The 13,002-nt window shown below is 44.9% G+C and overlaps 1 protein-coding gene across 2 annotated transcripts in view; it reads right to left on the reverse strand.

Annotated features, from left to right (window-relative positions):
- Positions 1–688: 688 nt before the first annotated feature.
- Positions 689–13,002, reverse strand: part of cerk (ceramide kinase) — a 42,626-nt gene continuing 30,312 nt past the window's right edge. Inside the window, exons 11-14 of one of the 2 annotated variants that reach the window (XR_005079043.1) lie at positions 10,262–10,467; positions 5,998–6,212; positions 5,055–5,203; positions 2,957–3,086 (exon numbers count right to left, since the gene is read on the reverse strand). Coding sequence is in view for 1 of the 2 variants with exons in the window: in XM_037122382.1 (XP_036978277.1) it covers positions 2,975–3,086; positions 5,998–6,212; positions 10,262–10,467 (533 nt within the window). In the remaining variant the exon portion in view is untranslated. Of the gene's footprint in view, positions 3,087–5,054; positions 5,204–5,997; positions 6,213–10,261; positions 10,468–13,002 lie in introns of both variants that reach the window. The other variant, XM_037122382.1, reaches the window with a different exon arrangement.

The raw sequence follows: 13,002 nt of genomic DNA on the forward strand, positions 1-13,002 counted from the left end.
GTTTTTTACTGTGAACTCAGAACAGAACATCGGAAAGTTGAGTTTGTAAATTACTATGATGTACTCCGATGTGCTACTTCACACAACTCACACACCGTAATTGTTCAGTCATTGTTGCACACTTCACATAAAGTGGTGACATTTCACCAGCGAGCCAAAGGCAGTGAGGGTACTTTGGTTTCGCCACCACATCTTGGAAATTGTTTCCAATGCATGGCCTGTAAGAGCTCACATTTCCGATTGCTAAAAAGTTCATATTTGTATATTTTGGCACCACACCTACCTTTAAAGATATGTGGGATTATTTCGTATCGCTATCATTTATATTTTCTAACCACGGTTACCAAATTCAAATTACCAGACTGCCTATTTTTTTCGACACAGCAAAGCGGGCCCATAATGTTGAAGAAACAAGTCCCAGACTGTGTGCAGAATAAGCCCAGCGTGAAATACCACTCCATCTCAGCAGAGACCTTTGATGTCTGATGTTCTTTAATGAAACATCTCGCTCACATCAGAGCACCCTATTAAATTCCACTCATACAGGGAGGCAGAGAAAGAGCGAAAGAGAGAGATTGAGGGGGAAAAAAAAAAAAAATGGAGCAAAGGAGTGCTGACCTTCTTGTGCGCGCGTGAGCAAAGGACGGAATGACACATCAGTGACATCAAGCACATCGCAAGGATCAAGCAAAGGACATAAAAAGAAGCACGTTTTCAAAAGGACTTTATTGAGCATTTTCATGACATGAATCAGGTATTTACCCACATCACAGCTCTATGTGTTTGCTTAAATACGGAGCGCAAAGCAAGACTGAATGCAAACGAGTCCGACTGCAATTTAAAACACACTTTTGCTGAGAAGCAACTGCAAAACACTAGGTGGTATGTGTAACATAAGGTGTAATGCGGAAGGTAGTTTTCACAGCTTGCTGGGGCAAAAGTTAAAGGGAAGTCAAACGTAAAGGTTGAGATTGTATTCTCAGTCATAACTTGCTAAATTCTTTAGCCTTTCAAATGTGATTGGTCACATCTGAAAACACGTCTTCACTTCCACTGCGCGTCTGCGTGTGAAATTCAATGTGTGCGAGTGCGTGTCTGTGTGTGTGTACGATAGATAATTTAAAAGCATCTGACTCTTTGAAAGAACATCATACTGTAATCTGACAAAAGTGCACGCTGAAGGTGAAACATTATAGACATCTAGAGTGCGTATTAACAGAGTCGGAGAGGATTAGAAGGAGAAGGACAGGCTTTTATGGTGTTAAAAGTTAAGGAGTGTGTGCGTGTCTGTGCATGTAGGAAGGTGTGTGAGACCAAAAGACACTGAACATCAGAAACGGCAATATAGAAAGATGGAAAAAAGTGTGTGTGTCCTTTGACTTCCTGCATGGTCAGGACAAGATGCTTTTCGCTGCCAAGTGAGGACATTTTGGAAAGTGAAGACATTCCGGCCAGTCTTGACTTTACAACAGACCTGCAGAGGACTCGGTTTCTGGGTAAGGGTTCAGGACGGGTTTTGCATCTGTTTTGACGGTTGGGTTCAGGGTAAGGGGAGTTCAGGGAGTGCACAGTGGCAATGAAGGTCTTCATAAGGATACAAGTGCAAGAATGTGTGTGTTTGTGCCTTGTCTTTGCTGACCTATAGGCGCCTGTGTTAGCAGTGTGTTGGCTGCGATGAGAGAGCATCTGCAAAATGGCAGTCATGAGGCTAATTGCAATGGAGCCAGCTCATCACATTGGCACCTTCACAAACACATTAACACACACACACACACACACACGATTGCACAATTGTCTCTGAAGGTTTGTGGAAAACAACCATAAACCTACACACACGCGGAATTTTTCCAAACATACTAATATGTAAGTGGTTTATGCAGTTTTGTTAATGCAGATGCGGCAACAGAAATCCTTTAGCAAACTTTAAAAGTGCTCCTTGGACGGTCCACCTTGAACTAGGACTAAAAGGAGCTAATGAGACTGATTTCAGAGGCCTAAAATCTCTAATTAAGTTAAGAATGTATAATTCTGGCTCATCCCAGGTGATGACTGAACTGTCGGTAGTCTGCAGCCAGAGGAGCAGAGCTCAGAGCCACAGGTGCAGCGCAGCAGTGCTGAGACACACCAAATCACTTAGCAACCACTTTGCCTTATTACCCAGAATCCACCGGGGCCCTGTTAGTGTATTAGCAGGGTATTCAGCTCTTTTCATTAGTGCCCCTGGCTCATATCTGCTTTCACCTGGGTCACAGATGAAATATTTTTTTTCCTCTTGATGGTGAAGCCCTGGAAAGTCCTTTCAGGTTATCGGTGGACTTCACAAGATTTTTTTCTTTTTCTTCATCCTTCTCACAAAGCAGTATCTCCTTGGCTGCCTCTCTTTGCTACGTAGGGAGGAATGCTATTAGCGTTCTCCTTCATGGCAGCGTTGAAAACCTGCGGTCGATTATCCAGCTCGGTCCGGTTCGGCTCCGTTTCATCCGTGTGAACACCCACACCGGGGTTGAGATCCTCCCAGCTTCTACATCTACATTTTCCATGAAGTACAGATAAATTAAAAGGTTGGAACTTTGGGTTTGAATGCGGCAGCGATTGCACTGGCGGCTGCAGCATATCATATTCTAGATTAGTTAAAGTTGTATGAAGCAATTTATGGAAAGGAGCAGATAAATGAATTTCACAGACTTTCAGTAACAACAAACACTAAGATGTAACTTCTCTTTAGACTTCAGTCTGTCCCCTCTTAGTGGCTGCTGATGAGAGTTTGTTCAACCAAACCTTTAAGTGACAGCGCATCACTTCTCGTGCACAGAGAGGAACTCCTGCAAGTTTCTTTCAAGCGAATACGCCACAAAGGGGGATGGAATGCCAGCGTCTGGGATGTCAATGATGTGACGCAGAAAATTCCTGCCAAGTGCAACTCGCTTTTTGCTGTCCAGCAGCTAAATGTCCTGTCCAGCTCTCAGTCGGCTGACTAGTGTGTGCTTGGCTCCAGGGCCCACAGTGTACAAGGGTCTTCAAACACACACTGCTGCTGCTGCTCCTCGATACCGCGGGCAAACAGCCGGATCAACTGGCACTGGACACTGCGGAGAGGAAGAGCGCGCACACACACACACACACACACACACACACACACACACACAAAATGCATCATTTAGCCTGAATAACAAACCATCAACTTAATGACTGCGCTCATTTCAGTGAGACTTTACTGTCCATGTGGCAGATGTAAAAGCAATGGAACGGCACCCCTGCGTGCCGGCTTGACAAGCAAACTTGAAAGTGAGACAATCTTTGTGGTTAGTAAAGTATAAAGACCTTTTGAAAGAGACACTTAAAAGCAGCTCTTATAATACAGATGGGGCTGACGCACTTTGATGACACGGATAACAGATCCTGATGAAGTCTAGGTAGAAGCACACGGACTGAGAAAGAAACAGTGGAACAGGCAAGAGGCTATTATCTCATGCCGCGTCTCTATAGCCTCAATTACTGTCTGTGCCTTTGTCTGCTAAATGACACCTGTATTTTCACTGGAACAGGACCTCACCTGCAGTTAATATAATGGAGGAACATAATAACAGTATGAAGGGTTATTTCCAGAATGCTAATCATACATTAAACTGGAAAAAAACCTAAAAAAAAAAAAAAAGCCCCACACATATAATACCTCTAAGATCAAAGTAGCACTAGGGCTATAATTATGTGTGTTCAAACTGACACCGGCACTGGCGTGTGCATTTCTCACTTTCAAAGCAAAACTCTTCACTCTTCCCTTCTTCCTCTCCTACTTTCTATCCGTTTCGCCTGGGCTATTACCATTAATTACGCGGGCAGCACTCTGGCCGGCTCACTCCAAGAACGATTAGCGGTGAGAGGAAGAGGCAATAAAAGGACGGACTTCTGCTTTAATTAAAGGGGAGTAGCCTTTTAACATGGGGAGGGCCGTTAAATTAGCAACATTACAGCGCCATGCATCATTGGCAAAGTACAATGGAGCATGAAATAAATGATGCGTCAAGCAGTGCCACACCGGCTGTATAGAGATCTGATAGCGGGGGAAGCTGAAGTGTGGACAGGGGTGGAATAATGAGCGGGGCTAATTCCATCGAGTTGCCAAGAACGTTCAGCAGGGAACAGTGAAAGAGTCTCCTGACCGGAGACCGTTGGACACTGGCAGCGCTAATGGCACTGCTGCGCTAACCTCCTATTCAACCAATGTAAGAGAACTGCTCTAGTGACAGCTTAATTTTTTTCCTTGACTTTGACGATTTACCCACTGACGCTTTTTAATGACGTTTTAAAGTTTAAAAACTGGATCGTCGTTTATTCCTTCGCCTGTTTCAGTCTCAGTTTTTGGGTCTCAGCATCTGAATCTGTTCTGCATAGAAAGAACAAGAAAACAAGAACAAAACAGTCTGGCCATGCTAGCAGCTCTGTGAGTCTAATAACTAACTACAAAGACACTTTCCAACAAAGAGAAGAACACTGAGTTTCACATTTCTGTCTTAGCTAGTGAATGTGTTTAACATATTTTGCAAATACTGACAGGAAAAGAATCATGATTAATACCATGCTGGCAGCTCTGTCAGACTGTATTTAAGGCCAGCTGTTAACGTAAGCATGCTAATATTGACACTGACAATGCTACAGGGCTGTTAAACATACGTGTTTGCTATATTCACCGTTTTAGTTTAGCGTGTGTGCGCGCTAATTTCCTGATTACTACAACATGAAAATAAACACAAGCACACATACGCTAGTGAAGTAAATAAAAAAAAGTATGAGACTGTGGAAATACATAATTAGAACGACCACAGATGCCTTATAATATGCTCAACACAACCACGCAAACCTTGTCAAGCCCATCTGATAGATTAGCTCACAAAGCTGACTGACTCTGTTGTCACACAGCTGCAACTGTGCCGAGGTGATGGCCATGTTGGTGCCGCTGACATATATTGAGTGACGACGGGGTAGTTCACTGAGTGGTTTCACACATAACCAAATGGTATTTCACTGTCTTTATAACAAACTGCAACTTTCTTGACCTGCAAAATGATCTTTGATGTTGACAAACATCATACGAGGGCCCCGGAACAGAGGCTCCGTCCAGGGTTCTAGTCCGACCTGTGGCCCTTTGCTGCATGTCATCCCACCTCTCTCTCATCCTGTTTTTCCGTCACCTCTCAGTGCTGTCCTATCAATAAAAGCCACGAAGAGCTCATCAAATACATAGAAAAAGAAAACAAACAAGTGGAATTCATGGCAAAATTCAACAACAATGTATTTGTGTGACTGACCAATGACCAGTAAACTAACATTTATAAAGCGACAGCGTGGCTAAAAATATTATGTGTGAGTTTAACTTCAGTGCACTGTGAATGCAGAACATGAGTTTTTTTTTTTTTTTTTTCTCCATTTAGCCTCGATACTCAGGAACATTTTAAAGCAATTTAAAGAGGAGATTATTCCTGTAATACCTAGAAGAAGAACAGACTTAACTGTGACTTCCAGCACCGCGCTGATGCAATACGCAGAAGCCCTGCATGTATTTCAATGCTTTTTTTCCATTACACAGCCTCCGCAATATTATGTGCACCAATTCAAAGCCATTTACCAGCCTTCATTTATGCTGAGAGTGATCCTGCCCCGTCCCCACTGCCACAGAGTTACACTGTCCCCAACAGGCTTCAAAAAATGCTAAATAAACTGGCACTCGGAATAGCGATTTAACTCTGGCTGCTTTCAGCAGTCAAAGTGATCAGGGTTAGAGCATTTAAACGCCTCTTATGTATATGTGTCTAAAACGCTCATCACAACGCAAGTAATTGTTTTCACCACGTATGGCTCCAAATTACTTCAGATTTGTTTAACTGCATCATAGTGACTTTCTTTATCACTAAAAGGACACAGAAAAGGACTAAAGTTGATTGAAATAACCACCACAGCGAGTTTGGAGCTGTACTGTACGTTCACTGGCGATCCCGTTACCTGACTTGGATGGCAGTGTGAGGCAGGAGCTCCCCGTCGCAGGTCCAGCTGCTGTGGGCGGTGCTGTAGTCGCAGGTTGTTCGGGCGGAGCATATGGGGCTGAAGCCTGTCTTCTTTGGACTCTCGCTCAGGTCTTCCAGCGAGACTCGCTCATGGTGCCGCGGCTGGAAGTGAAACTTCCTCACGCGGTGGACCTCCACAAACGAGTGGTCAAACTGGGGAGGGAAGCGGAGATGGATGAGAAACAGATGAAAGAAGAGGAGGAGGAGAGACGGACGGACGGACGGATGATGGAACAGATGTGCCCACAGATGGCGTGGAGGTTAAGACCGCCGCGCTCCAGAATCACTTGAAGGGTTTCATTTGAAAGTAAGCAGCACAGCAGGATGAGAGGGAACGCAGGGGCCCGTCTTTGTTTAGCTTCGCCAGATGAGATTTTGTGAGGAGCTGTTGTTTGAAGAGGCTTTATTTCAAGTTCCTTCACACCCATTTATACGACTACCCTGTTGTCCACATTTCCACAAGTGTGCTTTAATCAAAGCGTGAAAAGAAATGAACAAACACAATACAGAACACGACTGCAGACAAACTGAACGCCGACGACAGCAACTTTTACTGCCTCAGCAAGAGAGGAAATCATTCATCATCATCAAAAGTTGCTGTCTGAACTGCAAATAGAACCGAGCCACCAATATGGCGCGAGTGTGGCTGAGAATATTCAAAATCAAACTGGAATGGCCCCCAGTAGAGCGCGTACCTCCATGAGGGCCAAACAATCCCCTTAAAGAGGACAATATGTAAAGATTTTTGTGGAAAGTGTTCAAACTGAAATTATCGACAGTACGTGAAGGAACAGCAGTTTTGATGTTATGATGTCTGTTATTGAGGTTTCTGCTTAAGCTAGCATGCTAACCAGCCGGTGCTAAAATCCTACCAGTGGTGTAAACATCAACACTGCCCATGATCCCCGAGCTCCTACTCCGAACCATTAGCTGCACGGCTAACTGAGCTAACTGGCCAACAGCGGCAAAAATTAGCAGCAGTTAGCAGTTACCCCGGTGATATGCTGCACCCGATTTGTTTTGAGTGTGAGTGGCCAATTGTTACACATTGCACCTTTTATTTCAATCAAGCCTGATCAAATATCAGACTCAGTGACTCGGTATCACACTAAATCCAGATCAGCATCAAGAATCAACGGTTCATCTCAGGTTCCTTCACAGCCCGGGCTCCCTTTTTACGAACAACATAAACTTTTTGAGCATCTCACGTCTCAAATGGAGCATAAAGCACCTAATTTCATAAACACAACACCACTCACTGGAAATAGGCAGTGGCATATTTCTCTAAGATATGATGATTTTATTGTGTGATAAAACAATACCAGGCATGTAATTTTTCTTCTTTTTTTTTTTTTTTTTTAGTTTACAGGCTCCTGGTGAGTGAGGTAAAACGTTAATTTCTCCTCCACTCTCATTTAATGGACTCCCGCTGATTTCATAATGAAGAGCAAAAACTACACCGAGGGTTATTCTTACTTTCGATTTTACAGAAAAAAATAAATAAATAAGGGGAAGAAAATGGCTGATCGAATGCCAAACAAAAAGGGAGGGAGAGGGGAGGTCAGATAAAATGGAGGTGCATGAAAACTACAGTATGTAAACTGCAGAGGAGTGACGAGGAGAAGAAAGAGAGAGAGATGAAAAGAAATTATATTGTCAAAATCTCCTTTCATCTCAGTCAGTGTCGCGGAAAGGTTCAGCTCTGTCCGGCACGCTACTTTCTCCAACTTCACGGGGTGCCACTCTCCCTCTTTTCCCTTCTCGTTTCGTCTCCTCTTTTTTTCCTTTTACCCCCGTTCCCTCTTCCACCTCTCCGTTTCTTGCCCTCTCTCATCCCAAAAGCCGAGTGACAGCCATTTATTTCGCATCAGACCCACTTTATGACTGCAGCCGCTTTGCATTCATGCTGGACGGTCTGCCTAAAAGGCTTTCTGACAAGGCCATGAATACGCTTAGCGGCTTCTCACTCCTTGTTTCTCTCCGCTTGGCTGGACAGTGATGCTGATATTAAGTGAACTCTGATGCAAAGTCCCTCTCACCCCACTCATACGACTGCTTGTCTACCTTTATGTGTTGCAAGTAAAGCAGCAGAGACAGCCTCAAGCTAGAGACGCACCACATTATGTCTTGTCAGCACGGAATCTGAGGTCATAAGACAACGGTTAATGAGATGTCTTTTGTTTTTTTTCCTCCGTTGGGGAGATCTGACTTCTGAACGACCGAAGGCGAGACAAGAATTATGGTAAAGACCCGCTGAAGGCTGCATGAGGTGGTGCAAAAGTTTGTTTCAAAGTCAATCAACGTGCAAGGCATTGTGGGATGCCAGACAACGCGAGAGGCTGGCCACTGACATAAAAAAAGAATAACAAAATGCCTGCTAATGCCTGCGCCGACAGACCTACAAAGAGCAGGAAATGGCGAGGGCGATGTGTGCCGTCACTCCACCTGACACTGTGGACTTCTGGTTTACACAGCGGGCACGAACGCTGGTTTCCTGAGTTGGTCCTGTGCTTGTTTGACCCGACCATCCATCACTGACCTCTGTCCTAAGCTGACTTGGATCCTTCACACCCCATTAACCTGACTTCCACCTTTGCTGCTGTTATAATCACTACAGCCACTAGAGGTCAGCGCCTAACAAGATAAATAAATCACTGTCGACAGATATGGTCATTTTTCGATGATGACCGGCTGGTGCTCCACTATTAAAACTCATGAGCATGTTAGCATGCTGTTGTTATGCCGGTTTGAAGTTTACCATCAATGTTTGCTAACCGGTACTATTCAGAAAACACAGATAAGGCCGATGTTGCTTGCTGCGGTGCTTTGAGAGGGAAAGTCATGAAGGTACACCATGTAGAAATCAGAATCAGCTGTGCAAAATGCCATTGGTCATCGGTAATCCCTCTGATAGTTGTTGAGACTCAACACCCAACATCCCTGAAATCCAAACTGTACACAAATATCTTACTGCTGGTTCTCAGAGCAAGATTTAAGTTCACTGTGGAAATTCTCTGTCATAAGACCATTTTTCAGGCCTCCCTGCATTAGCATCACCAGGGAATGTCGGTAATTAGATTTAACCCCACACATAAGGTAATTTCATTCAGTCATCTGGATGTGAAATACTGTATTGAGAGCGTGGCATTCCGGGGACACGCTCCATGTCACACAAGGCAGCAAAAATCTTTTTTTTCCTCGAGTTGCTAAATTTCACAGTAATTGCAGCGGCTTCGGCATCGTTTTCTCTCTTTCCCCCTTCTTGGAAATTAAACCGTTTGCGTTCCCTACTGCTGGATCCTATTAAAATTAAAGCTGAAAATATGTAATGTTCTTAATCTGATTGAGTCTTGCTACAAGAGGTAACAAGTCAAGATGTCGATGGCGGAGTCGGAACTCACCTCAGGATGTCGGGGTTAGCCCAAACCCCGGTTTGCAATGTTATCAAGGCGGCCTCTGTAGATGAAATTACTTACAAGATCCTTCTAAATGGAATAAACTTCCCGAGGTCCTTCCTGAGGTAATAAATACTAATCACCTGACTTCCCCTGGCAATACTGGCGCTATCCTGAGAGGGCATTAGTCTGCTATCAGCCTGTTCTCCCATACAGCATATACCTGATGCAGCGATTATCAGTGCCTCTCTGGACCTGGGTGGAGGTTATTTATGATACGTGGGAAGGCACAAGGGCTGAGGCATTTGAACTAAAGTGAACCATAGTTGGGAAATTGAGCCGAGTCAGCAAATGGAGGTGCTAGCGCAGCACGTGGGGGGGGGGGGGAACTTCTGCCTTCTGCTCGCTCGTTTACAGACTTAACACCCTCTCAATTTATCTGCGCGCACATCGAACGGCTCCTGATGTTGAGAGCTGAACTCGGCTGCCGAGTGATTGACGGGAGGCTTACACGGGAAGGATGCAGCTGTCTTAAAAGTTTTGCTGCATTTTCGGAGATGCCTTCACTCTTTGAAAAGGGTGTTTTTTTTGTTTTTTTTTTTCGCTCATCCCTGCCGCATTCAAATCACATCAGTTTCCCGAGCTCATTTAAATTCTGAAATGTTCTGCACGGCGTCACTCAGATTGTTTATGCACACTTACTTTAGAGGTATATATAAAAAAAAAACATAAATTGAGTAATGCCTTCGTAATACCTCAGAAAAGTGCTCTGAAGTTAAATCACACACAGAGAAGCTTGAGTCCCACCTGGTCGTCCTTGTTGGTGTGTCGGAGCAGGTGCCTGAAGAAGTCCAGACGGGAGCACTTCCTGACCAGGATGAGGTCTGTGGTGCCGTCGGCGAGGTGGGCGGAGGGCGACAGGCCTTTAGGACTCCGGGGACACGCGCAGCTCATGCTGGCCGCGTTGATGGCGATGAACTTCCCACGTATCACTCTCCAACCACCGCTGCCATCTGACACAGCCACACACACACACACACACACACACTTTTTATTTAGTTGTTAGGGTATATATATAAAAAAAGAAAGATCAGAGGCAGCATTCTTGCACAAAGCCTTCATCCAAATGGCTATTTTATGATAAAATACTCAAAAACACTGTCGGTGCACGTTTGAGTCTAACTGAGGAACGACCCACGTGTGTTGTTGTACCTCGAAATTGTTCTTTGGAGCGTTTGGACAACGTGTTCACTCAACGCTTGTTTAGACTATTAAAAAAAACAACCAAGCCAATTACAGAACGAGCCTTTAGCGAACTTGTTAATCCTGTTCCCATTACTGGAAGCAATGCTGTTACCAAAGCACACAAGGCACTGTTCTCAGACTCTGACATTTCAAACCTTCCTGTTAAGTGCACTGTACACAAAAAGTAACCAAGGCTGCAGAGCTGCAGTTCTAGTGTAGAAACTGTTACAGACATCATCTGTGTGATTAGTAGTAGTAGCAGCTTGTTATCAGAAGGTCGCTGGTTCGATTCCCCTGGTCTGCATGTCGAAGTGACCTTGGGCAAGATACTGAACCCCAAACTGCTCCTCATGTGCTGGTCGCATGGGATCCACCGCCATCAGTTTAGAATGCGTGTATGAATTACTGCAAGTGGCTTTGGACAAAGGCGTCTGCTAAATGTAAATGTTACATTTGTTTGCCAGACTTTAAAATGCATTATTCTCCGCGGCACAACTGAACCACACCAGAGAGGTAAAAGTTTGCACGCTCGAAACAAACGCTACTCGCTGGCAGAACTCCCTTTTATTCACGAACACTCTTGAGTAGAATCCAATTTGGCACGTTCAGCGCGGGCAAAATGTCGAGTTTGCAAGCAAAAAATAAAGTGCTGCGCAATCACACGCAATCACCTGCAATTATTGTGTGACTGCCTTCTCTTTTCAGCGTGCTGTTCGGACCGCTCGCTCTCCTCCTCCCTCCAGCGCGGTGTTAAATCTCCCCTGTCTGACATTGACACTTTTAAAGCGAACCGGCCTCGAACGTACCGCACAGCCCCCTTCGCGGAAAAAAAAAAAACAACCAAAAACTGCAGCACGTTTTAATTTTGTTTGGAGTATTCCGCCTGCTTTGAGCTCCTCACTTGTAGGAGGTAGATAAGGAGTGTGAGTCGAACGTTTCTTATTCCCTTCAGCTTTTTTTTTTTTCTCTCTCTCTCCACGAGCGCTGATGTTGGAGTAAAACAAATAATCTGCGCGCCGCCAGGAAATTTTGTGTCTGAAGTGATATTATTGTGTGTTCCGCGAGTCCTTCAGGTTAAGTCCCCCGGCCCGCTGCACAACAGCAGTGTCGTGACGAGGGTCCATTAACATCCGGATGTTCTTGGCAGGAATTCTCAGAGCGGCTTCACCCTGATGACTGAGCCGAGACAGAAAACTCTGCCGCTGAAAGCAACACGTGTCAGCCGGGTGTCTCTTGTGTTTTTTTAAAAATGCAATTAAGCTCAGCCAGAGAGGGGGTCGGCAATAACCAACGAGGAGGTCATATAGAGAGAGGAGTGATTGGATTAACCTGTTGTTTGCCTGCTTTGATTATACGCGAATCTCAAAAACGACAGACGCGACGGTTGCACTTCACAAATCACCGCTGCGTCCCCCCCCCGGAGATTAGCAACTGTTTACAAGTGACGGCGTATCAAAGACGAAGCATCACGCCCCATGGGACCGACGGCGCCTGTCACCGGGGCGATAGTCGCGTGGAGTAAGCGGTGTGAAGAAGAAGGAAAAAAAAAAAAACAAAATGATCAGAGACGTCCAAACCTCGGAGGGAAAATTATGTGATCTCGGGGAAGCAAAAACGACTCATTACCTTTCCCCCTCATTTCGCAAAACAAACTTACAGAGGTGACAACGCGATCCAACGATAACCAGCCCGCCGAGGCTGCGTGGGAAAACAGCGATATCCTAATTGGGAAGCAGTGATTAAAGCTAAAAAAAGAAGAGGTGGGGGGGAAATAATCAAGAACGACAACAGATCCAACTGTGGACTGTAGGCTCTCCATTTAGGAGAAACGTTTCCAAATGAGTGTTTGCTTTTACGGAAGAGAGAAGCTGGCTCGTTTGCAGAGAGAGAGAGAGAGAGAGAAAGAGAGAGAGAGTGTCGTGCCTCATTGATTTAGCAGTTGTCTGAGATTTCCCTCGCCAGGAAAGGAAAAAAAAAGAGGGGAAAACATGACAAAAAAAAAAACCAAAAACCAAAAAAAACCACGGCTGCACTGGCGTGAGGCAAAACCTCCCGTCAGAGCCGGCAGAGCCAAATTTTCTTCCTGATTAGTGAGAGTCTGTCACACATCGTGAAAACGGGTTTACGCTCCCTCTCGCACTCACACACACACACACACACACACACTCCATAGGAAGCAGCACGTAACTGAGATGGAAAATCTTGAGTTTTAATATCACGACGCTAATTAGAGAGGAAAAAAAACACACACATACAAGCATGCACCAGCACACACACACACACACACACACACACACACACAC

This window comes from Acanthopagrus latus, chromosome 14, assembly GCF_904848185.1.
Source record: "Acanthopagrus latus isolate v.2019 chromosome 14, fAcaLat1.1, whole genome shotgun sequence".
Taxonomy (NCBI): Eukaryota; Metazoa; Chordata; class Actinopteri; order Spariformes; family Sparidae; genus Acanthopagrus; species Acanthopagrus latus.